The sequence below is a fragment of the Notolepis coatsorum genome, assembly GCF_963971535.1.
Source record: "Notolepis coatsorum genome assembly, chromosome: 4".
Lineage (NCBI taxonomy): Eukaryota > Metazoa > Chordata > Actinopteri > Aulopiformes > Paralepididae > Notolepis > Notolepis coatsorum.
This window is the reverse complement of record NC_140168.1, coordinates 88,297,129-88,321,007: the sequence shown is the minus strand read 5'-3', so window position 1 is coordinate 88,321,007 and position 23,879 is coordinate 88,297,129. Positions and strand designations below refer to the sequence as shown.

General features: G+C 46.8%; 1 protein-coding gene across 2 annotated transcripts in view; it reads right to left on the bottom strand.

Annotated features, from left to right (window-relative positions):
* Positions 1-23,879, bottom strand: part of pals2b (protein associated with LIN7 2, MAGUK p55 family member b) — a 164,967-nt gene that overhangs the window by 51,863 nt on the left and 89,225 nt on the right. The window contains exons 3-6 of one of the 2 annotated variants that reach the window (XM_084313150.1): positions 22,220-22,338; positions 15,642-15,794; positions 11,510-11,662; positions 1,153-1,223 (exon numbers count right to left, since the gene is read on the bottom strand). In XM_084313150.1, the coding sequence (XP_084169276.1) occupies positions 1,153-1,223; positions 11,510-11,662; positions 15,642-15,794; positions 22,220-22,336 (494 nt within the window). In that variant the 5' untranslated portion in view covers positions 22,337-22,338. The remainder of the gene's footprint in view (positions 1-1,152; positions 1,224-11,509; positions 11,663-15,641; positions 15,795-22,219; positions 22,339-23,879) is intronic. The other variant, XM_084313151.1, reaches the window with a different exon arrangement.

Here is a 23,879-nt window from a genome sequence, read left to right as displayed (position 1 = left end):
CTGGATTTGCACCTCTTGTTGTATAGAACCTGCAGGGGTGGTAGTGCAATACCCGTAGTACGCTCGGCTGAGCGCACCACTCTCTGTAGGGCCTTCTTGTCCTGTGCCGTGCTGTTTCCATACCAGGCAGTGATGTTTCCAGTCAAGATGCTCTCTACAGCTCCGGAGTAGAAGGACTGGAGTATCTTCCCAGATACTCTGAACTTCCTTAACTGTCTCAGGTGGTAGAGGCGCTGCTTCGCCTTTTTCTATTCTATTTCTATTAGAAGGTCCGTGTTTTTAATTCACCTGGTAACGCAACTGACTCCTAGAAATTTCTCTTTTGAAATGTGAGTTCTCTTTTTTTCTCCTTTGTGTTTCTGTCTGTAACTACGTGTTTTTACTTCTGCTGCTGCTGGTTGTCTTTATCAGGTCTCTCCTGTAAAAGAGGTTCTTAATCTCAATGGGAGTTTCCTGGTAAATTGTATTATTATTATATATCGCTGCTGGCGGCACAAAACCTCCTAACTCCATATATATATATTTTTTTATCAACTCAGTAGATCATCCTCCATGTGTGTGTGGTTTTACAAAGTCTACACAATGGGAAAGCATTAAACCAATCATCTGTCTAAACCTCGTAACTCTATTCGCCCTCAAATCTGTGTTCGTTTTTTTCATCTGCTGAAAAGTTGGGTTTTTGGAGTTATGATGTTTTGTCCCGCCAGCAGCGATATTATTATTTTCTTTTAGCACAATGAATGGAAGCGGACGTGAGCGGTTAGCCTAGGCATTGTCCAACTAACACCTCTCCCGAAGGCTAACCGGTCATGTCCGCTTCCATTCATTGTGCTAAGCTAGGCTAACATGCAGCCAGATAGCTTTCTACTGAACGCACAGAGAGGAGACTGGTATCTATCTTTCTCTGGAGAAGACGGTAAGTTAATTTCCCAACATGTTAGAGTGTTCCTTTAACAGGGAAATGTGTGATTGTCACCTATATTTCCCATCTGGCCGGGGAATAGCCATGTGCATAATAACTGGTTAATACACACATTCACCGTGGAGTTGGGGAACATAGTGATTTCCAGAGAAATCTGTACAATCGCCGTTTTCCTACACCGTCTACCGTAACATATAATTATATCAAATGTCTGGAAAAGATTACGCTACCTGTCAATCATGCCACCGTGGAGGATTCTGGCAATTACCAGGTCGTCTTTCTCCACCCGGAATGTCACACCCTGACAGGAGAAACAAACACACGGACAAACAGAAGAGTGCAGTACAGACTAAGGATGAGGAAAAAGAGGAAGTGTGTCTCTCCATGATACACCCAGATGCATAAAACTAACGAGGCTCAATGTTTATTCATGCCTTCAGGCTTTCTGTATTTTTCACCCATCCCAATTTAGTCGTTATGCCAATTCCCTTCCTGGTCGTTGCGCGCATTGCCCCACTGTCAGCCTGGGGAGGGTGTAGAACTACCACATGCCTCCTCCGATACATGTGGAGTCGCCAGCCGCTTCTTTTCACCTGACAGCGAGGAGTTTCACTGGGGGAACTCCATTTCACGCTATTTCCCCCAGATCCCCTCCCTGCTGAACAGGCACCCAGATCTACCAGTAGGAGTCGTAGTTTACAACGACCAGGACGCGTGTATATTTTCCCTAATGCACTTTCACTTCCGCGTTCGGGTTCCGCGATCTGATTGGCCACTGACGTTTCTCTCAGCGCCAATCGTGTTACGCCTAGTTCTATCACTGGTTGAGCTTGGCGACTCTTTCGAAGTTGGTTAAGGTTAGAGTTTGGTTTAGAGCAGCGGTTCCCAAACTTTTTTGGCCGTGCACCCCCTGTCACCTCCCAACCTAGCTGACGCACCCCCCAATGGGTTTCTGTTAGAAAAAATTGTTGCTGGTCTCCGTGCACATATTTTATTTTTTATTTTATCTCTTCCCACGGCGACTATGGATAGGGAATTTCCTTATTTAATTAAAATGTTCACGACAACATGGATGATTGTACTCTGCCAGCATGTTTAATATCCATAATACTAAAGGTTTGACTAAGATTTGTATGAAATGTTATTGCAAAAAAAATAAAAATACAAAATAAATAAATGTTTACCACCATTAGCCTTTTCATGTCACGCACCACCTAGAGGGCGCTCGCACACCACACGGGTTGCGCGCACCACAGTTTGGGAACCACTGGTTTAGAGCAGGGCGATAGACCACCAGCCCTGATTCCAAACTCTAACCTTAACTGTAACTGAGGGGTACAATTCCCTGACTGTATTACTAGATATGATACTTACTACCACTACCTTTGTACTTAATATTCGGCCACCCAGTACACGGCATAAATATATTATGATGAACACTGTCACGTAGATGAAACGGATCCAACACAAATGTACGAATTAGAAATAGGTCTTTATTTCTACACAGCGATGGTGTGTAGAGCAAGCACTTAATCAAATCAATCACATTTATGAATGGAATTAGTATGCACTTTTATGGCAAGAGTATTCGTCGGTATATCAATAGAGAATGTCCAATCTCTGAAGGCGCAGGTGGTACATATACGACCTGGAATAGTTTAAGGAATAATAGCAATGATACTTCAATGATTATATACTGGATACACTAGAGGGGGTTAATCCGGTCGCTTGTAAGCCGACAGGAGTAGGAAGGGGGGGGGGTAGAATCCGACTGCCTCATCCGGCCAAGGGTATCCCAGGTGAACCCACTGTAGTGCCGTTCAATGCGCCGGCGATCCTTGGACCACAGATGAAAGCAGGTGGACTCTTTGTGGGCCGGCGTCATCCGGTCCACGGAGGAGAGACGTGAAGCGACCTCGTCTTGCAGAGCGTCTCCTCACCTTGCGTCCTCTCCAGGGGGGGGGGTTCCAACACACGGCAGTGTCGGGGGTCTTTATCCATGGAATAATCAAAGTATACAAAGCATAATCCGTGCCTGGGAAGGCGGGCTGTCGTCGGTAGAATAATCCGGTATACAGGTCCACTCGCTCGTCGGCTCTGGGGCTCCTCGGGTGCAGCTTCACGTGGGGTCAACCACCCTGGGTAAGCAGCCAGTTCTCTGCCCGAAACGATGGGGTACTGACTACGGTAGTATTCTCACCGCACGAAGCACCATACATTAACAGACTATTATTAGCTCAACAGACCACGTCCAACTCGACGATATAGTGCCAAATATGACCATTCAAATATTAATATACACGATGTCTCAATACCGATGGTAGGCGAACTTGGCCTTACTCCCACACGTGGCGTCGCGGGGAGGCTTTACGTCTGTGACTCTATTGGAGGGTAAGAAACTGGACTGAAAAGAAAGTCCTACTTTAGTAGCGCAGTATATATACGCACTATGAACAAATAGTCCCATTAGTGGTGCGGTAGCCAGATTCCTACGCGGAACTAGGACTTGTTCGTACATGTGGAGCGGTACGTTTGAACTGGGTCTGAGGGGTATGGCAGCCTGGCACCAAGGTCTCGACCAATAGTAGAATGGAGACTATTATGGGATGTTCAGTAGGCTAGAATGGATATTCAATGCATATTGTACAAGGAATATACAAGGGATATCAGGGAATATTAGAGAATATACAAATACAATTAAATATATATATATAAATAAATATATATATTCGGTTTAATCTGGCCCTTCACAACAGCCACCCCCTGAATAGGTCCCAGACCTAATCAGTTAAACAGAGACAGATTAATCGCGTTGTCTATTTACACATAAGGGTTTGCTGTAGGGGTCAGTCAACTTCACAAAGTCATAGGGTTGTAGGGTCATGGTCATCATCGATTGTGTCTGGGAGTCGAGGCAGTTCTATGAGCCTCGCCACGGGACGGGTGTAAGTGCGACCCTGGACGAGCACTTCAGCTGCTCGGACCTTGCCGTCGGCACCGGTGATCACTTTGCTTACGCGGCCGGCCGGCCACATAGCTCTGGGCAGTGATTGATCAATAATCATGACGACTGTTCCTTCTGTCAAATTGTCTCTCTCCTTTACCCACTTCTGGCGGGTCTGTAGAGACGGTAGGTAGTGCAGTAGGAAACTGTTCCAAAACTTGTCGGCTAATACTTGGCTGTACCTCCACATTCGTCGGCCGTTCGCTTCTTCAGGCCGGTACATTGTCTGGGGTAATGCAGGATCTAGCCGCCCCATCAGGAGTGTGTTGGGGGTAACTGGGTCGATATCCGCCACATCACTGGAGACATATCCGAGGGGCTTCGAGTTAAGTACTCCCTCAATCTCCGTGAGGACTGTCATTAGGACTTCTTCCGCCACAGTCTGGGCCCCAAGTACTGCGTACAGGGCTGTCTTTATGGAGCGCACTTCTCGTTCCCAAGTGCCACCGAAGTGGGGTGCGTTTGGGGGGTTGAATTGGAAATCAACCTGTGCTGGAGCGAGGTGGGTCTTAAGTTCTGGGCCCATAGCTTGGAAGCTCTCTCTCAGCTCTCTTTCGCCGCCTTTGAAGTTTGTCCCATGATCGGACAATAGGGTAGACGGTCTTCCTTTCCGTGATGTGAATCTACGGAAGGCCATAAGGAATGAGTCTCTCTGGGCTCGCTGCAGTAGAAGCAATTCTGCTTCCTCGTAGTTAGCTGCTGACATATCAGCGGGGGACTTGCACTCCGGGTGGTACCGCAGGAATGTTCTTTGTTGTGCACTCTCTATGGACGTGCAATCGTCTATGTTAGGGTCGGTGGAGGCTACGGTGCTCAATCCACAGAACACACGCTTCTTATTTTCCACCTCCTCTGGACTTGCTTCCCTCGGGATAGGCATGGGCCACTGTCCTTCCGGGAGTCTTAGGAATGCGGGGCCGTCACTGTAGACATTGCGACGGGTGAGGTCATCCAGGGGCATCCCCCGGGTGATGACGTCAGCTGGGTTCTGTTTTGTATCAACGTAGCGCCACTCTGTTTCTCCGGTTAACTCTTCGGTTAAGTCTTGAATCTCGGTGACTCTGACTCCCACGAAGACTTTGTACTTGCATGAGTCCGATTTGATCCAGGCGAGTACCGTCGTGGAATCTGACCACAGGATTGTTCTAGACACCGGTATGGTGAGCTCACGTTGGATGAGCGTGGCTAGGTGCGCTCCGGCTAGGGCTGCGCAGAGCTCTAGACGTGGGATAGATTGTTGCTTGCGTGGGGCTATTCTCGAGCGGGCGAGGACAAATGCTGTGTAGATCTCTCCCCCCTGGTCTTGGGCCCGCAAGTAGGCTACTGATCCGTATGCGACCTCTGAGGCGTCACTGAAGACGTGTAAGTCCATTTTACATGTCTCTGGCCTCACCGTGGGTGGGAAGTAGCTTCGGCGCATATTAACGCCTGGGAGTGGGTGGAGCTCCATCTCCCACTCTCTCCAGGTGGATGCAAGGTGTGCGGGAATGGGGTCGTCCCAGCCCTGGTCCTTGTCCCACAATGCTCGTACAATCATTTTTGCCCTGGTGGTGTACGGTAGAATACATCCTAGCGGGTCATATTGTCGGGCGAGTGTTGTGTACACACTCCGTCTGGTGGTCGGCGCCGCCGCCGGCCTTCCCTGCTCCGTAGTCAGGGGCTTGTGTCTGTAGTGAAGCGAATCTGTTTTGAATCGCCACACCAATCCCAGGGTCATCTCCTGGGCTTCTCCCGGGATTGTAGCCATCCAGGTCTCGCTGCTGGCTGCCTTGTCCTCGGAGGAGAGGCTGCGCAGTACTTGCGGATCGCTTCTGGCCCACTGCCTGAGATCAAAGCCGCCTTTGATCAATGAGGCGCGGAGTTTAATCAGGAGAGCCTCGGCTTCTTCTTGGGTTGAAAGGCTTTGTAGACAGTTGTCTACGTAGAAGCTGTTCTTTACGCTGTGTCGGACCTCTTCGTCCGCTGCTGGGTCCTCTGCTACATGTTTCTGTAGTGCAAATGTAGCACAGCAGGGGCTGCACGTCGTTCCGAAGGGGAGGACTTCCCATTGGTAGATGGCTGGGTGCTCATCTCCTGGCTTCTCTCTCCATAGGAACCGTAACAGGGGCTTGTCCGCCTCTACTAATCTCACCTGCAGGAACATTCCTTTAATGTCCCCGCTGATGGCCACCTTCTCCTGGCGGAAGCGGAGTAGAACGCCGAGTAGGGAGGGGCCGAGTGTGGGACCGGGCAGTAACTCTTTATTCAGATTTTGGGATCCGATCTGGTAGCTGCAGTTAAATACTATGCGGTCTTTACCGTTGTGATGGACCTTGTGGTGGGGCACGTACCACGATTCAGTGGTCTGGTCAGCCTCTTTAATGTCCATCTTTGTGACGTGTCCCGCTGTGATGAGCTTCTCAATCTCAGCGCGGTATACACTCTCTTGGGCGGGGTTCTTGGCTAAGCGCCGCTCCGTGTTCAGCAGGTACCGTTCTGTGGCGTCTGTCTTGGCGTGGAAAGTAGGCATTCCTTCTCGCCGCAGGAGTGGCGTGGCGTATCTCAACACGCCGTTGACCGGGACTCTCTTGGTCCCTGTCTCGAGGAGGTGAATGGCGTAAATGTCATCTTTAGAGCGAATGTCTTTCTTTCCGTTCTTAAAGGGCATTTGTTCCAAGGTCCATAGCCGCTCTACGTGTTGCAGGAGTGCGGTTTCTCCCTCTGTGACTCGGGAGTGGAGACATCTAGTGGCTGTACTTCGGTTGAGAGATTTGGCGAGCGGGCCTTGGAGAGTCCATCCCAAACGGGTCTCGACTGCTGCAGGACAGCCTCGGGGTCCGGTATGAACCCGGTCTATCGGGACAATGAGGTCTGCATGGTCGGAGCCTATCAACAGGGTCGGCATAGCATTGTCTATGAGCGGGATCGGTAACTTGCGCAGATGTACATATTTCTCCATCAGCTTGGCGACGGGGTATGTGTACCGCGACAGTCCTATTTCTTGGCTGGTGAAAGCGTCTGTAATCTGGTACCGTCGCTCAGGCTGGCCGCTTGCTGCGATAGAGAATGAGACATTCTCGCCCTTTATCGTCTTCAAATCTCGTCTTATTGTCCGAATTGTCATTTGGGTTTCGCTTCCCCGCAGCCCTAGCTGGGCCGCAGCGGAGGCGAGCAGAAGGGTCTTCTCTGACCCGTCATCGAGGACGGCGTAAGTGTCCAGGACTTTATTCTGGTAGCTTAGTGTCACACGCACTACTTTTAGGAGTACTCGGGCTCCACTGCTGCTGGCGGGATCGATGTACATGACGCTCGCTTTGCGGCTGGATGGTGCGGGTGAAGGGCGCCGTCTGTTACTGTCGTGAAGTATGTCCAGATGGGCTCCATCGCACTTGGTGCACCTTTTCTTTAAGCGGCATTCGGCTGCCATGTGTGAGCGCGCACAGCGAAAACAGCGCTTGTTGGACTTTATCCATTGACCTGCTTCCTCCGCGTTCAGCTTGGGGAAGGAGTCACATTGCGCTAGCCAGTGTTCTTTCTCACAGTAGGGGCACACTATCTTCCACTTCTCCGTTCTGGAGGGGGTACTGTGGCTCCTGCTGCTCGGTACTGACTCCGATTGGTGCATCACAGTCACCGATCTTCTTCCATCATTTAGTCGTCTGGTTCCTTCTCTGGAGCCAGGGGTGCTCCGTCCGAATGTATCTAGCCGTAGGCTGCTGACTTCTCTCGCCAGGAAGTCTGCTAGATCGAGGAGGTTCGGTTCGGGGCCATTCGGTTCTCTGTGGTCCCTCTGCCGCCTAAAGCGCTCCTGACGAGCGGGCGGCAGCTTCTCCAGAATCCATTCCACATTTGAGTTGGCGTAAAGTTCATGCCTCCCCTTCTCTCTTTGCGCTCCCAACATCCCTACCAGGGACTGCACTCTGATGGACAGGTCGTCCAGTGCTCGATTGTCTATTGCTGGGGGTAAGCGGTCGATGTGTCGGATCTCCTAGATCACGTAATCCCATATGCGCTCATACCTCTGGTCCAATGCTACCAGCGCTGCTGTGTATGGGGTGGTGGAAGTCGCGTAGGCGAGCGCTATATTATGTGCGCGGGGTACCTTTAAGTGCTTCAGTAGGATGGCGTATTTGTGGCGTTCATCCAATACATCCACCAACATGGTCTCCAGACACATGCGGAGTTCTGTATACTGGGCCCGGTTCTCTTGGGTGAAGTCGGGTACCATAGGCGTGCCAATGTATGACGCTGACTGTGGATACATCGGCGAGCGTTGGGGGAGAGGCCTCCTAGGCGAGTCTCCTCCCGCTCCTTGGTATGGGCTGGTACCGGCAGTGTACCATGGCCCGCTTGTCCAGGTGCTGTTCCTCGGTGCGGGTCGTGCGTCGTGCTCACCCGTGTATAGAGTCGGGGGTCTGTAGCGCAGCTCCGCGGGAGTATAGCCTGGGCTGTACCGGACCTCCTGGTCCGGTAGAGTACTGTGCTGTCTTCGGGCGTGGTTCTCCTCCTCTTCCTCTTCGTCTTCAGTTAGGTCATCCAGTGCTTGTAGTCTCTGGTTTAGCCTCTCCACAGGATATGCTGCTCCTTCCCGGTTGCTAGGTCTCGCTTGGACCGGTGGGGGGAGGTGGTCTGTGGGGGGTATAGACCTCGTCTGTTGGTCAAGTTCAGGGTTGTTTACTCGGCTAGGGGATGCCGCCCTGGAGGTGTGTCTAGACGAGTTCCTGGAGCCTCTGGCGGAGGGAGAGGGTGTTGTCCGTCTGATCAGCTGTTCTATTAGTTGCGACTGCTGTCTGTCGCGCGCTGCGTCCCGTTGAGCACCGGCTCGTTCTCGGGCCACATTCTCTTCCATCTGAATGCGTCTTATTTCTAGACGTATCTGCTCGTGTTCGCTTCGCTGCTGGATCTGCAGTCGGTCGCGTTCAGCAGCGGCGTTCAGGCTGATGAGGAAGGCCTGCTGTAGGGTCCTCTCTGCCTCGCTGGGAGAAGGCGGTTGTATAGGGGAGCCTTCCCTCGGGGTACTCCTTGCGGAGCCTTGGAGCTCTATCTCCACGGTGCTCTCCCCGTCTTCTTCCGTGCCGAGTTCTCTCTCGGTAGCGTTGTATTCCTCCCGGGACTCATCGGGGACTACTTCTTCAGTACTGGCGGGGTGTGAAGTCATGTCTGGTTCCCACTGGTCCCCACCGTGAACTTGGTCAGTTACATTAGAGCCCGTAGGGGCCTCTATGGTCGGGGTAGTCTGGGCGTTGGGGTTAGACATACTTTTACTTTCTAGTTTTACCGCGTTTACTGTTAGTAGAAGACTAGGTTGTTGACTGACAGCGTAGGCCTCTAAGTACTGAGGGAGCCGTCGTTCGCGCTGCGGGCGTTGGTTAGGAGGATCGTTTCGTGGAGTGTTCATCATAGGCCATTTCAATATTAATAACACTATATTAATATTACACTAATTACCCTCCGGCTCGAAGGACCAATTGTAACTGAGGGGTACAATTCCCTGACTGTATTACTAGATATGATACTTACTACCACTACCTTTGTACTTAATATTCGGCCACCCAGTACACGGCATAAATATATTATGATGAACACTGTCACGTAGATGAAACGGATCCAACACAAATGTACGAATTAGAAATAGGTCTTTATTTCTACACAGCGATGGTGTGTAGAGCAAGCACTTAATCAAATCAATCACATTTATGAATGGAATTAGTATGCACTTTTATGGCAAGAGTATTCGTCGGTATATCAATAGAGAATGTCCAATCTCTGAAGGCGCAGGTGGTACATATACGACCTGGAATAGTTTAAGGAATAATAGCAATGATACTTCAATGATTATATACTGGATACACTAGAGGGGGTTAATCCGGTCGCTTGTAAGCCGACAGGAGTAGGAAGGGGGGGGGGGGTAGAATCCGACTGCCTCATCCGGCCAAGGGTATCCCAGGTGAACCCACTGTAGTGCCGTTCAATGCGCCGGCGATCCTTGGACCACAGATGAAAGCAGGTGGACTCTTTGTGGGCCGGCGTCATCCGGTCCACGGAGGAGAGACGTGAAGCGACCTCATCTTGCAGAGCGTCTCCTCACCTTGCGTCCTCTCCAGGGGGGGGGGTTCCAACACACGGCAGTGTCGGGGGTCTTTATCCATGGAATAATCAAAGTATACAAAGCATAATCCGTGCCTGGGAAGGCGGGCTGTCGTCGGTAGAATAATCCGGTATACAGGTCCACTCGCTCGTCGGCTCTGGGGCTCCTCGGGTGCAGCTTCACGTGGGGTCAACCACCCTGGGTAAGCAGCCAGTTCTCTGCCCGAAACGATGGGGTACTGACTACGGTAGTATTCTCACCGCACGAAGCACCATACATTAACAGACTATTATTAGCTCAACAGACCACGTCCAACTCGACGATATAGTGCCAAATATGACCATTCAAATGTGGCGTCGCGGGGAGGCTTTACGTCTGTGACTCTATTGGAGGGTAAGAAACTGGACTGAAAAGAAAGTCCTACTTTATTAGCGCAGTATATATACGCACTATGAACAAATAGTCCCATTAGTGGTGCGGTAGCCAGATTCCTACGCGGAACTAGGACTTGTTCGTACATGTGGAGCGGTACGTTTGAACTGGGTCTGAGGGGTATGGCAGCCTGGCACCAAGGTCTCGACCAATAGTAGAATGGAGACTATTATGGGATGTTCAGTAGGCTAGAATGGATATTCAATGCATATTGTACAAGGAATATACAAGGGATATCAGGGAATATTAGAGAATATACAAATACAATTAAATATATATATATAAATAAATATATATATTCGGTTTAATCTGGCCCTTCACAACATTAACCAACTTCGAAAGAGTCGCCAAGCTTAACCAGTGATAGAACTAGGCTTTAGCTAGCTAGCAGGCTGTTAGAGGCAGATCTAGGCGTAACGCGATTGGCGCTGAGAGAAACGTCAGTGGCCAATCAGATCGCGGAACCCGAACGCGGAAGTGAAAGTGCGTTAGGGAAAATATACACGCGACCGGGACACATACCCCAACGGCTTCCCACCCGCTAACACTGCCAATTGTGTTAGTAGGGACGACTGATCAAGCCGGAGGTACCGCTGACAGCTGGATTCGATCCTAGAGTCTCTGCGGTGGTAGGCGAGTGCTTAGTCCACTGCGCTACCAAGCCCTTAGTTAATTTTTTTTTACCCTAGCCCTATTTGCTATTTACAGATGATGATTTTGATCAGTCCTTTCTCAACACAATCCATGCTGTTCCTCTTTCTACCTCTGGCTAGTTAGCTACAAGCTAACGCAAAGTCAATGGGGTCGAGCTGCTGTCTGTACAAGCCGACTGAAGACAGCTGAACTCTACGGTGCACACGCCTCTACAAAGAAACCAATCAGTGTGGTGCGTCTAGAGAACCGCGGCGTCGTCAGGACGTGTTTTAGCACATGACCCTAAAACACATGCCGTTGTCTTGGTTACCATTAAGTTTGTCTGCACATACCTTGCTGCTGTGTCTATTTCCACATGGACCAACCTTCTCACACACACACACACCCACACGCACACACAGAGCAGCAGTCGGATTGGTCCTCTCCTCACCAAAGGCTCTCCAGACTTCTTGCGAATGCCAATCATGCGCACGGCATCGGCCTGCATGAGAGCGCTGTTCACCGCCGCGTCATTGGCCATCTCAGCAGGGGGCGGGACTTCGTAGCACTTAGAGGCGACCATGTCATGCGCTTCCAGGAGTGACTGACAGAGAGAGATAGAGAGAGAGAGAGAGAGAGAGAGCGAGAGCGAGAGCGAGAGAGAGAGAGAGAGAGAGAGAGAGAGAGAGAGAGAGAGAGAGAGAGAGAGAGAGAGAGAGAGAGAGAGAGAGAGAGAGAGAGAGAGAGAGAGAGAGAGAGAGAAAGAAAGAGAGAGACACAGACAGAGAGACACAGACAGACAGACAGACAGACAGACAGACAGACAGACAGACAGACAGACAGACAGACAGACAGACAGACAGACAGACAGACGGTAGAGAAGGATACATCTTCTAGGTCAGAGCAGACACAATTGCAGTAGTACATTTTGGTATAAAAGAAAACCTCAAACAAACATTCTAGACTTCTACTAGAATGTCTACTAAATCAGTCTCCATATGGGTTATGTTGTATTTTTTGTGTGTAAACCAATAGAGATTAAAGTGTCAAGAGATGGGCAGTTTAACCCTTTCACTACCACACTACAGAAGGTTAAGTTAAGTGTGGTAGTGAAAGGTTAACCTTCTGTAGTGTGGTAGTGAAAGGTTAACCTTCTGTAGTGTGGTTGTGAAAGGGTTAACCGTCTGTAGTGTGGTAGTGAAAGGGTTCACCTTCTGTAGTGTGGTTGTGAAAGGGTTCACCGTCTGTAGTGTGGTAGTGAAAGGGTTCACCTTCTGTAGTGTGGTTGTGAAAGGGTTCACCTTCTGTAGTGTGGTTGTGAAAGGGTTAACCTTCTGTAGTGTGGCTGTGAAAGGGTTAACCGTCTGTAGTGTGGTTGTGAAAGGGTTAACCTTCTGTAGTGTGGCTGTGAAAGGGTTAACCCTTTGCCATGTGGCAGTGAAAGGGTTAACCTTCTGTATTGTTGCAGTGAAAGGGTTAACCTTCTGTAGTGTGGTAGTGAAAGGGTTAACCCTTTGGTAGTATGGTAGCGAAAGGGTTAACCTTCTGTAGTGTGGTTATGAAAGGGTTAACATTCAGTATTGTCGCGGTGAAAAGGTTAACCTTAAGTAGTGTGGTAGTGAAAGTAGGGCTGGGCGATATGGCAAAAAATCATATTGCGATAACGATATGATAATGTTATCATATTTCTCGATATCGATAATTATCGAGTATAATTATATATATATTTTTTTAACAACAGATGTTTATTTTGCAGCAATTCTTTGTCGTTGCCGCCATCTTTAGTGTTACATCCCCTCACACTCCAGTTCTCAGGCTGCAGCTGGTTTAAAAGCGAAAGTAGGGGGAGCTCCCGTAGCTCACCGCATATCTCGGCGCTATTTCTGCGTCGGGGAAAACCGTGCTCGTCACGGATCTGGGGGACACGAGTTCGATTCCCGGACCCGCCGTCATTTCTCAGAATGTCTTCCCCTGCTCTACATCCCATTTCAACCTGTTTCTGTCGGTCATGCTTGACCAGAAAAGCGATAAACGCTAAAAAATAAAGTTTTAAAAGCGAAAGTAAACCGGCTTCTCTGCTGGCTGTGGCTCCAGGGGAGTTGAACAGTTCTGGCTCTGCTCGTTTATTTTCGATCTTTTGGCGAAACCACATGTCCACCAAATGTGCACGTGACTCGTGACTGGAGTCTAGCTCTGCTAGCACACATAGCCTACTGTGTACAGACGGTTTCAAACTGTATTTTAAATTAGAAAGCAAACAAAATAAATGGACAAGAGAAAAATAAATCTCAATTTGGTCAGTATTGTCATTTGGACAAGCAAAGCCATTACTTTAAGTTGCAGGCAAGAAAGACAAGTCTGTCCACTGTCTTTGGTTTTAAAACTGCCCTGTTGCAGGTCACAAAAAAAAAAAAAAAAAAAAAAAAAAAAAAATCGATATTCGATATCGATTATTAAAATATATCGCGATATTTATCGTTATCGTTATATCGCCCAGCCCTAAGTGAAAGGGTTAACCCTTTGGTAGTGTGGTAGTGAAAGGGTTAAAACAGGTAGGTCAAAGAGACACGGTTAGGTTGGAGACGTCCTAAACAACAGGTCTACCAGCTCATTCAGTCAATACATGATGTAATCGCTCAGTTCCCTCGCTCTCTTTTCTCTCCTCCCATTCTCTCTCTCTCAGTAGGTCAACAGGGTCTTATCTTCCAGCTTACAGCGTAATGGCCTGTGATTGGTGCAGTGGTTTTGCTCGCCCAGCTCCTATTGGTCTATCCCGTGTAAAGCCCCTGGCCTGTAAATGTCCCGCCCCCCCGGGTGAAAGGTGCAGGGATAGAGGTCACGGTTCTAGTGATGTGTGAGAATGTCACACGAAACAACTGCCGTCAATCATTGCGCATCAGTCAAAACGCTGAAAAAACACTGTAGTAACATTAGGATTTATTGTGAAAATGGCCTTTTCCTGTGTTTTGCATAGTTTTTATAGAATGAGGGGTTGTCCCAACACTGAGAAAATGTTGTAGGCTGTGACAAGGATCACAAGCCATTCAGATTTGGAGCCGCAATCGCTGTAGTTAATAAAGTGTCTGTGAAGATATCTTGATCAAATGCATGTGTACAAGATGGCATGTACATCTTATCTTTTCTACCTAAAGTTGAACCTAAAATATATTTAATTAACATAACATAACATTTTAACAACAAAATTGCTATGCTATTGCTGGATCTTGAGTCATATTGTACGTCTAGGGTGAAAGTTGGATCTGAATTTTGTGTTCCTACCATGCCAACGCTCTAAAAGATAGGAATAAGTGCCGGTGTTTGCAGGGCTATATAATCTATATTATAGCTATGGATACAATACTATGGCCCATTTGACATCACCTATCTATTGTTCAATATGTGAAAAAGAAAAAAGAAATTCGTCAATACGTTGGCGTGTTATACCGTGGTGAATACGAGTATAGTTTTAGAGTGATCCTGTCTAATCCCAGAAAACGCCTGGACACGCTACTATTTCCAAATCAAATATATATAATAGGTATAATGTTTCATCATGAATGCATGAAAGTGTGGGGGGGGGGGGCGATCGAGGTGAAATCATGGTTGAATCAAAGCAGGATTGATTTAATTTAGTCCTTACCTTCACTAGGAGGTACCCCAAAAAGAATATTCCAATAGTCTGATCGCGAGTCCAAGTACCGGTGTCCATCGTGTCGCCAACATAATCCACCACAACAGATGCATCGGAGGCATTTGACGCTTCTCAATGTGATTGGGATACCCGCCCGCCTCGGCCGACAAAGAAAAGTGCACCCGGAGACATTTGATCGACACACAGGCCAAGATATAATGTTTCAAAGGGTGCTCGATACTGCCACCTGGGTGGATGCGGCCGCTATTGCACTTTGCCATTTCACTATATTAAATTAGCCATTGTTTTTGATCCTGGCCCGCCAAGCAATGGCTTGGGGGAAATCTGGCCCGTGGCCAAACCTAATTGCCGACCCCTGCCGTAGACGGTCTCCAATGAGTAGTTATATCCAAACGGCGCTGGGTTTAACTATAAGTCTCTCCACGTTACTTCGCTTACACGAGTCACTGTACTATGCCAATAATGGCTCGACAATATTATAGTCGTATCTAAGTAGCTGTTAGCTCTCTATAACGATACACTGTTGTCGGTCTGTGTACAACTGTACCGGGCGTCTCACACTCTCGCTCTGCTAGTTTTCCTGTTATGTTACTGCCGCTGCTGCTGCTTGCACCGTCTACAATACACACTCGAACTGATCCCTATTGGGCTCAGCCTATTCACCTGCACAGAATCAATGCGCTTGCTCTGGGCTTGTCTGAACGTGTCTGAACATGTCTAGAAACCATGTCTAGGGGGCGCGTCTCTGGCGCCTACAACGTCAAGGATGGGACCCAATAAGGCGAGCGAAGAATACTGTTATGCAAACAGATGGCGTAAAGATATATAGCTTATATATATAAACAATATACAAGTTATACAAAATAATAAACGCAGACTTTCAGTGTTAATCTGGACCTTCAGAACACCTAGTATTAACCCTCTTCCTCACCTGGAAGTGGGGCTCCTGGAGGATCTTGGAGAGCTCGGACGCACGGTCGTCCTGGACGCTGAGACTGTTGATGTCTCCCAGGATCTCAGTCACAAGCTCCATGTTGTTGTCCTGCACCGCCTCCAGCTTCACCTCCTCCAATCGCTCGTGGGCCTGGCGGGGGGCGAGGGGGGCAGGGACCAATGGGGCGAGAGGTTGACGTTCAGAGGGTGTGTGCGCAAACGCAGGCGTGGAGACAGAGGATGGGGGGAATGGGGGGTTGCCAGGGACATTATGGATGGAATTTTCCCCTCTAGTTGAGGTTATGGTGGGGGTGAGGTAGGGGTGGGAATCGCCAGAGACCTCACGATACGATACTATCGCGATACTTGCGTCACGATACGATAGTATCGCGATACTAAATATATCGCGATACGCTGAGTATTGCGATATTAACACTTTCAGTGCCCATCACGTCATATGACGTTTTATCAGCCCAATGCCTGAATGCCCACGACGACAATTATTGTTTTATTTTTTTATTAGCGATCTGAATTCATATTTCATCAAACGAGTCTCCCGTTGGTACACCAGCCCCATCAGCAGCTCAGAATGGAAAAAAGCGCCCCCTATCGTCTATCCCTGAGTAACTGCACGTCAGTCGCTTAGACTGACCTGGGATCAGTGATATGTAGAGTCGGGGCCAGCTGGCTCCCTGAGCTGGCAAGCCGTATGATCAACATGGAAGTCATCGCGGGACGGGAATCAGCCTGGAATATATATTCACAGTAGCCAATCGATAGTAGACAGTAGTGATTGATTTTTGGAATGGCGATCAGGAATTGGAATGATCCTTTTGGAGAACATCTGATCTGAGGTAAGGAATCTATTTTACCAGTCTTGGGATAATCAGAGTTGTATTTGCTGAGATATCAACGTGTCCCCTATGTGTGTGTGTGTGCGCGATCGCTGTTGAGGAAATCAGATAATCGATTTTCAGCTCGCGGCCCCAGCGTGCATACGTACGTACACATACTATCGATAATCTAGCGTTTACTTGAAAACTATTCATAAATAGGCCGAAAAATTACAACGTTTTTGTGTATTCTAGAATATTCCAGTAAAAGTATTTTATCATGGAATCTTTTTATTTTCCTTGAAAACGAGGGCTTTTCAAAATGCTATAAAACGAAAATGAACCGATAAAAAAACAATCCGCTTCGACAATGTTGACTGGAAAACGAGTCATTGATAAGCGACGGGCAGATTAGACACATAGCCATAATTTAAAACATAGATTAGGCGTTATTAACACTTTGAGCGCCACTCACGGCTTATCTCGGGTTTACGATAGTTACGTTGAAAGCCACTCACGAGATTTCTCGGAATTATTATTATTATTATTTATTTTTAGCGATCTGAAATCATATTGCATCACGCGAGCCTACCCTAGCCTACCCAGGGGCCGCCGGCGATCAGATGTGAAAAAAGCGCCCCCTATCGTCTCCCAGATGGTAAATCACCCTTTTGGAATGGACTCAATGAAAATGGATGGGGAAAAAAAATATTCCAGTCCACATTTTCCAGTCCACTGATGCAGCCGGAGTTACCAGAGTTCATTCTGGAGCCTCTGAGCCCCGCGGATCATGAGTTCTACTGTATACACGTTAGATCTATACACTTATCGATTTTTTTGAATGGTGATCAGGAATTGGAATATACCATTTGGATACCATCTGATGTCAGGTAAGGAATCTATGTTATCAGTGTTAGGATAATCAGACTCGTTTTCGAGGAAATATAAGCTTTTTTGTGATATGTGCTCTATCTGTTTCACTGTAAAATCCATGAGGAAATGAAAGCAGCTATTATCAGCGCGCGGCTCGAACGTGCGTGCGTGCACGTATACTATTGATCATCTAGCGTTTATTTGAAAACTATTCATAAATAGGCCGACAAATTTTTTCAGTAAAAGGCGATTATCACAGAATTGGCTGTTTTTCACCTGAAAACGGGTGCTTTTCAAAATGCTCTCAAACGGAAATGAAGCGATAAAAAACCAATCTGCCTTGACAACACTGACTGGAAAATTATTCTTTGATAAGCGACGGGCAGATTAGACACATAGCCATAATTTAAAACATAGATTAGGCGATATTAACGTTAACATTGGGAGTGGACCGTGGCATTCAAGGGGGTAAAAAGGAAAACACGGCGTGGCGCTCAAAGTGTTAACGCTAACATTGAAGTGGATGGTGGGCATTCAAGCACTAAATCGTGCGCCCCCTGCTGGCACTGAAAGTGTTAATATTGTGATTATTTTTATTTATTTTTTTTATTACCTTTTTCAACTGCAAAGTAAACTTTGTCAACATAGTCATATTCCAACTTAACTGAATGCACACGTGTGTGTGTGGACTACTGTGCTATTACAGGTATTGAAATGATCAATGAAACGTCCTTATAAAAAAAATATATATATAATTTTTATTTTTTATGAATAATTAAATATCGATACTTGGCGTCCCTGTATCGATACAGTATCTACTATGTATCGATTTCCCCCCCCACCCCTAGCGTGAGGTCTCCAGTAAGGGTTAAGGTAAGAGTTAGGATCAGTAGGGATCTAGACATGTGTGGATGTGTGGTCTGTTCCTTTGATTCTCAGTCTTAATAATAATGTTCTGCCCCCCCCCCCCCCCCCCCCCCCCTAATCAAGCTCTTGTCTATCTCTCTGTCTTTCTGTCTGTCTGTCTTTATTTAATTCCTTCTGTTCCTCCTCCTTCCTTCCTTCCTTCCTTCCTTCCATCTGTGTAGTGTAGAGTATTTTTATTTATTATTACAGTCTTTATATTACAGTCTTACATAGGTGTTCTTTCATATTGTATCTGCAAAGACTCCAGTCCAGCGCATCGGTGACCAACAATTGCATGTGTGTGTGTGTGTGTGTTCCTATGTGTGTGTGTGTGTGTGTGTTCCTATGTGTGTGTGTTCCTGTGTGTGTGTGCCGCCCATCGCATGTGTGTCACTGCATGCCCAAATAAAGACTTCTCCAAAAGTCCTGCATTATATTATATTATTATCTTGTTCAAGTCAACTTCAGCGACACCCCAGGGAGCAGGAAGCAGCGTCACCCCCCCCCCCCCCCCCCTCTCCTCACCACAGAGCCCTGGGCTGGCAGAGGCTTGGAGGTCATGACGACAGCCGACCTCACTGCAGGCTGTACATGACACAGCACTGAGTGACATGAAGCCCACCAACATGTTCTCTGTCTAATCGGGTCCTTAACTACATTCAAATCGACTTGAGCTGCAAGCTGCGGTATCCAAACATCTTGTATTTCCCTGATTAACAACTGCTCCATGTGTCCTCTCTAAAGACGTTTTTTTAGCCTAACCTACCCACACCGTTTCCATGATGTCATGACGTGCGTCCGCAATGATGTTTATGGATGTAAAGCTGAACGACTTCATCAAATTAGTGATAAAGTCTACGTTTTGTCTTTGAGAAAAGTTAAGATTGATTTATGTTAACTTCTTTCCCAGAGAAGCAGCAAGTAGTTTGGTAAACTACAGCTTTAGAGTCCAGGGCCCTCATTCATCAACGTGTTCTACGCACAGATCTGTGCTTACCCTGTGCGTACGATCATTTCTAAGCAAAGAGTGGGATTCATCAATTTCGATTTGAACTTGACTCCGTGCTTACATCTACGCACAGGTCAGACCAGGCGTACCTGGCGCCCAGTGGTAGAATATATTATTACAACAAGGAAATGAGCTTCTGTGCATAATAACACTGGCATGTTCTGTATGAACCGTAGTTCATCATAGTTCATTGTAAAATAGCAACAGTAGTGTAATTATGGTCAAAACCCTATAAATAGCATTTGGAATAATAGATCTTTCTCTCAGAATGAATGCAGCATGGTTTATATAGCGTTATCGGAATATACGGGGTGTAGGCTACTGACTGACTGCGCTCCGCGTAGCTTGATTGATTGATTGATTGAAAGGTTTATTAACAGATTGCAGAATGGGTACAGTACAGTACAGCTCAGTACATACAATTGTTAATTGGGGATGCAGACCAACTTTCGTCTTGTTTACATCAGGGTCCCCCATTTTCAATTCATCATAAATCATAAAGCTCAACTCGTTATTATTTTGCGCACAGACCGCCGAAACACGGGAACGTTTTGATTATATTTTAAAAGGCTTTACGTTAAACGAAACAAGTGGAATTTCGAAGCTGTAAGCAGAATAAGTCATATGAATATAGTGTTCTTCCCCCTTTTTACTGTATAAGAAAGAATAGAAAACGCATTGCAATGACACCATGCAGATAGTGGACAGACTATGTATATGATGGGATTCAAGTTCGCGTTTTTGTTGCTCATAGGCATGCTGTCAGAGTATGATATCTTAATCAAACATTCTAGAACATTTGTCGTCACAGATCATGTCCTAATAGAACATAGCCCTATGGCATGGATCGTGATATTGTGTGGACTGTTATTACTGTACACCGGTACCACCCATTGTGACAACAGCCTTGTGAGTCCCGCACACAAACATGATGGAATTCAAGTTCATGTATTGAAAGGCAGGCTACATCATACATGCAGTGAGATTCATTGTTCTTGTATATGCTCTCGTATTATATTGTTTATATAGGCTACCCAATACTGACATCAAAATAGATTGTAGTATGCCTCTAGAAATCATATGCAGCAGGTAGAAAATTGACGGGAGATCCATCGCGATTTGGAATAAAATTGAGGAGAACTTTAATCCCTGTGTATTAATCAAACAACACGGGAAAAGGCAGTCATATTCCAGCGCGGGTCTTTATTAGCCGACAACAAAATAGATGCCTCTAAAAATCATATAGCCAATCGAACACAACTAATAAAGGCATTCATATTACAGCACGGTTATAATGACACACAACCAACGGCAAACAGTGGTCAACGAACGGTCTTTATTAGTATTTTGAGCTGTCCAGGCAGAATTGCAGCAATGGTCTTAGGGAGCCCTTGATATCTGACATCACCGTTTACAAGTCCGCCTTTTATTTATCCCACAATACGCGATAGTGTCTTCTTGGTTCGACAGCAGTGAACAATCTTCGTGGAGTTTCTCAGAGTCCCGCTCGGGTCAGTCCATTATTTCACATCCCATGGGGGGTGTTTCCTCATTTTCATGACCATATATGGATAATCATGCACAAGCATTGACGGTAGAACAAAGTGGTATTCATCAACACGGAGGATCATAGAGCCTGCGTACGCACCGTGTGATGAATCCCGACTTCCCTGTGCGTACACTAGTTCTACATTCCGTGCTTACGTGTGGAAATAGAAATGTTCTACGCACACTATTGATGAATGAGGGCCCAGGTGTTTAATATGCAATGTAATATGCCTGTACTTTAATATAACTCAGAGTGAAATATGGATCATGAGGTCACAGGAACTGTACATTGGAGGTGGGTGGGGTGGGGGGGGGGGTTGGGTAGGTGGGGGTGGGGGGTAACTGTACATTGGATTATCAACGAAACTTTACTTGGTCCCAAGAAGAGGGTCTTGTGTATTATTGGGTTAGGACATTTACTGTACATTGGAGGGGGTTGGGTTAGGACATTTACAGGGCCCAGTTTTTAGTGCACCTTTAGTGCCTTAAGGTGCTCCCATAGTCGAGCGGACCGTGCACGGAGCAGACTCCCGTGGACTCAAAGCAGACCCAAAGGGTACTCAAAGCAGACCCAAAGCAGACTCCAAGTGCGAAGCTCCAATTTGGTGTCACACGGGGTGACATCGAACTGCATTTAATGTGACGCCGATCTGCATTTTACTCTGACCACTCGCTCCGTGCCAAGAGAGAGTAGGGCTTGAGATGTTTGAATGGCTTTTCTAAATGAAGTGTGTTAAAACTGCCAGTTTTATTTTGAAACATTGGAAATGGAGATAACATAGAATGTCATCTCCGTTTCCAATATTTCGAAATAAAACTGGCGCGGTCATTTCAGCACCACGCGCTGTCCACCTCAAGCCTATACGGCACATTGCATCTCGCTGCCTATATACTGTTATTCAAGTGTGTAAAACTGCCCGTTTTATTATCGAAATATTGGAAACGGAGGATAACACTCTTTATTTTGACATCGGATGACGACGACATGACAGAAGTTGAACAGCGTGGGAACATTTTTGTAAACTGGCGGGAGACATGTAGGAAATTGGTCCGCGGAGGTCCGCTCGACTATGAAAGCTCAAAGAGTCCGGCAGACCTCCGCTGAGTCCAGTCCGCTCGACTATGGGAGCACCTTTAGTGAGCAGAGTAGCAATAAGCGTGGCAGCTGGTTAGCTGTGTGTGAGCCTTAGTGAGCAGAGCATAGCAGTGAGTCTCTCTCTGAGTCTCCTAGCTGGGTGTGAGCTCTTGGTGGAGTTAGAGGAAGCCTGTACTGTACCTTTAGTGCCTTATTAGTGAGCGGAGCGTAGCAGTGAGCGTGGCAGCTGGCTAGCTGTTAGCCTCTCTCTCTCTCTCTCTCTCTCTCTCTCTCTCTCTCTCTGTGTGTGTGTGTGTGTGTGTGCGTGCTACCTGTGCGAGCGAGCGTACAATAGGACTCTCCATGATGCCGCGCAGGAAGAGCAGGTCGATGTCATTGGCCCCCGCGGAGGACGGCATGTCACTCAGGTTATCCAGCACCTGCTGCATGGCTGGGAGAGAAAGAGAGAGAGAGATAGAGAGAGAGAGAGAGAAGATATAATATATATATATATATAGAGGAGGGGGAGGGGTAGGAGAGAGATAGAGAGAGAGAGAGAGAGAGAGAGAGAGAGAGAGAGAGAGAGAGAGAGAGAGAGAGTGAGGGGTAGAGAGAGAGAGAGGATGGGTAGATAATATATATATATAGAGAGAGAGAGAGAGAGGAGAGAGAGAGAGAGAGAGAGAGGAGAGAGAGGAGAGAGAGAGAGAGAGAGAGAGAGAGAGAGAGAGAGAGAGAGAGAGAGAGAGAGAGAGAGAGAGAGAGAGAGAGAGAGAGAGAGAGAGAGGAGAGAGTAGAGAGTCAAAGTCACACAAAGTAAAGATTGATGTATTATTAGAGGTGGGGGGGGAAACTCGATACAGCAATATATTGCAATATTTCGCCAATATCATATCAATACAGTGACACTAAGTAGTACTCAAGCATAAAAATTGGGATGTGGAGAACAGACTGAAAACGTTATCTTAATAGAACAGATGATGTATATATATTTCTTTTTTTATTGCAGATGTACATCATGATTCTAGTATCATGATAATATGGTATCCTGGGGCCTCTGGTATTATTATATGTATTATACATGTTTCTACATTATGGAGATGTAAAAATACCAAATATAAAGAAAGTCTAGTCACTTTGCTTTCATTACCGACATGTTTCACACAGACCATGGCATCACATTCTATTGTGGAAATGGTCTGATCTGATACCAATTAGGGCTGCGAGGTATAACCCAATATGAAGGTATACCATCATCATGGAGTTTTCCTATACCACCATCCATAATGTATAGTCTAGTACATACCACATGTCCATAATGTATAGTCTACATGTTGTAATAAATAGACTGTATATTTATAACTTAATTTAAAGAAATGTGTTCCTTGCAGCAGTATTTTTTTTAAGTAAAAGAAAATTGATGACTGTAGTACAAGATAATGACCGTAATAAAATATGTACAAATCATTTGTAATGGGAAAACGAAATACCATCATGAAATAAGAAAATGATTATAATATGATACTGCACATGCCGTTTGCACTGTAATATCTGTGACACGCCTCAATGGAATAATGAATGTTAGAAATTATGCCTGCATTTACCCTAAACTAGGGACTAAAACACGTTTCGCAATTATGCCACATCAATGTGGAACGCCCCTACCCACAGCTGTAAAAGAATGTGAATCACCCACTTTCAAAACCACTCTCAAAGAGCACCTACGGGAGGACTGCAATTCGAAACTGGCCCCAGTAAATGTCCTAACCCAATAATACACGAGACCCTCTTCTTGGGCCAAGTAAAGTATATATATTTAAATTATGCCACTCCAGTCATCCTTTCCTCTGTCTGAAACAGTTTTGAGACCTTTCACACTTTTCCTGTGTAGTTCTCTGGACCAGGCGTGAAGAAGGTTAGCCAAAACAGTGTAGTTTAGCAGTATAGAGTGACTGTGAGAGTCATGTTTTTTTTTCCAGAGCTAAACAGTGT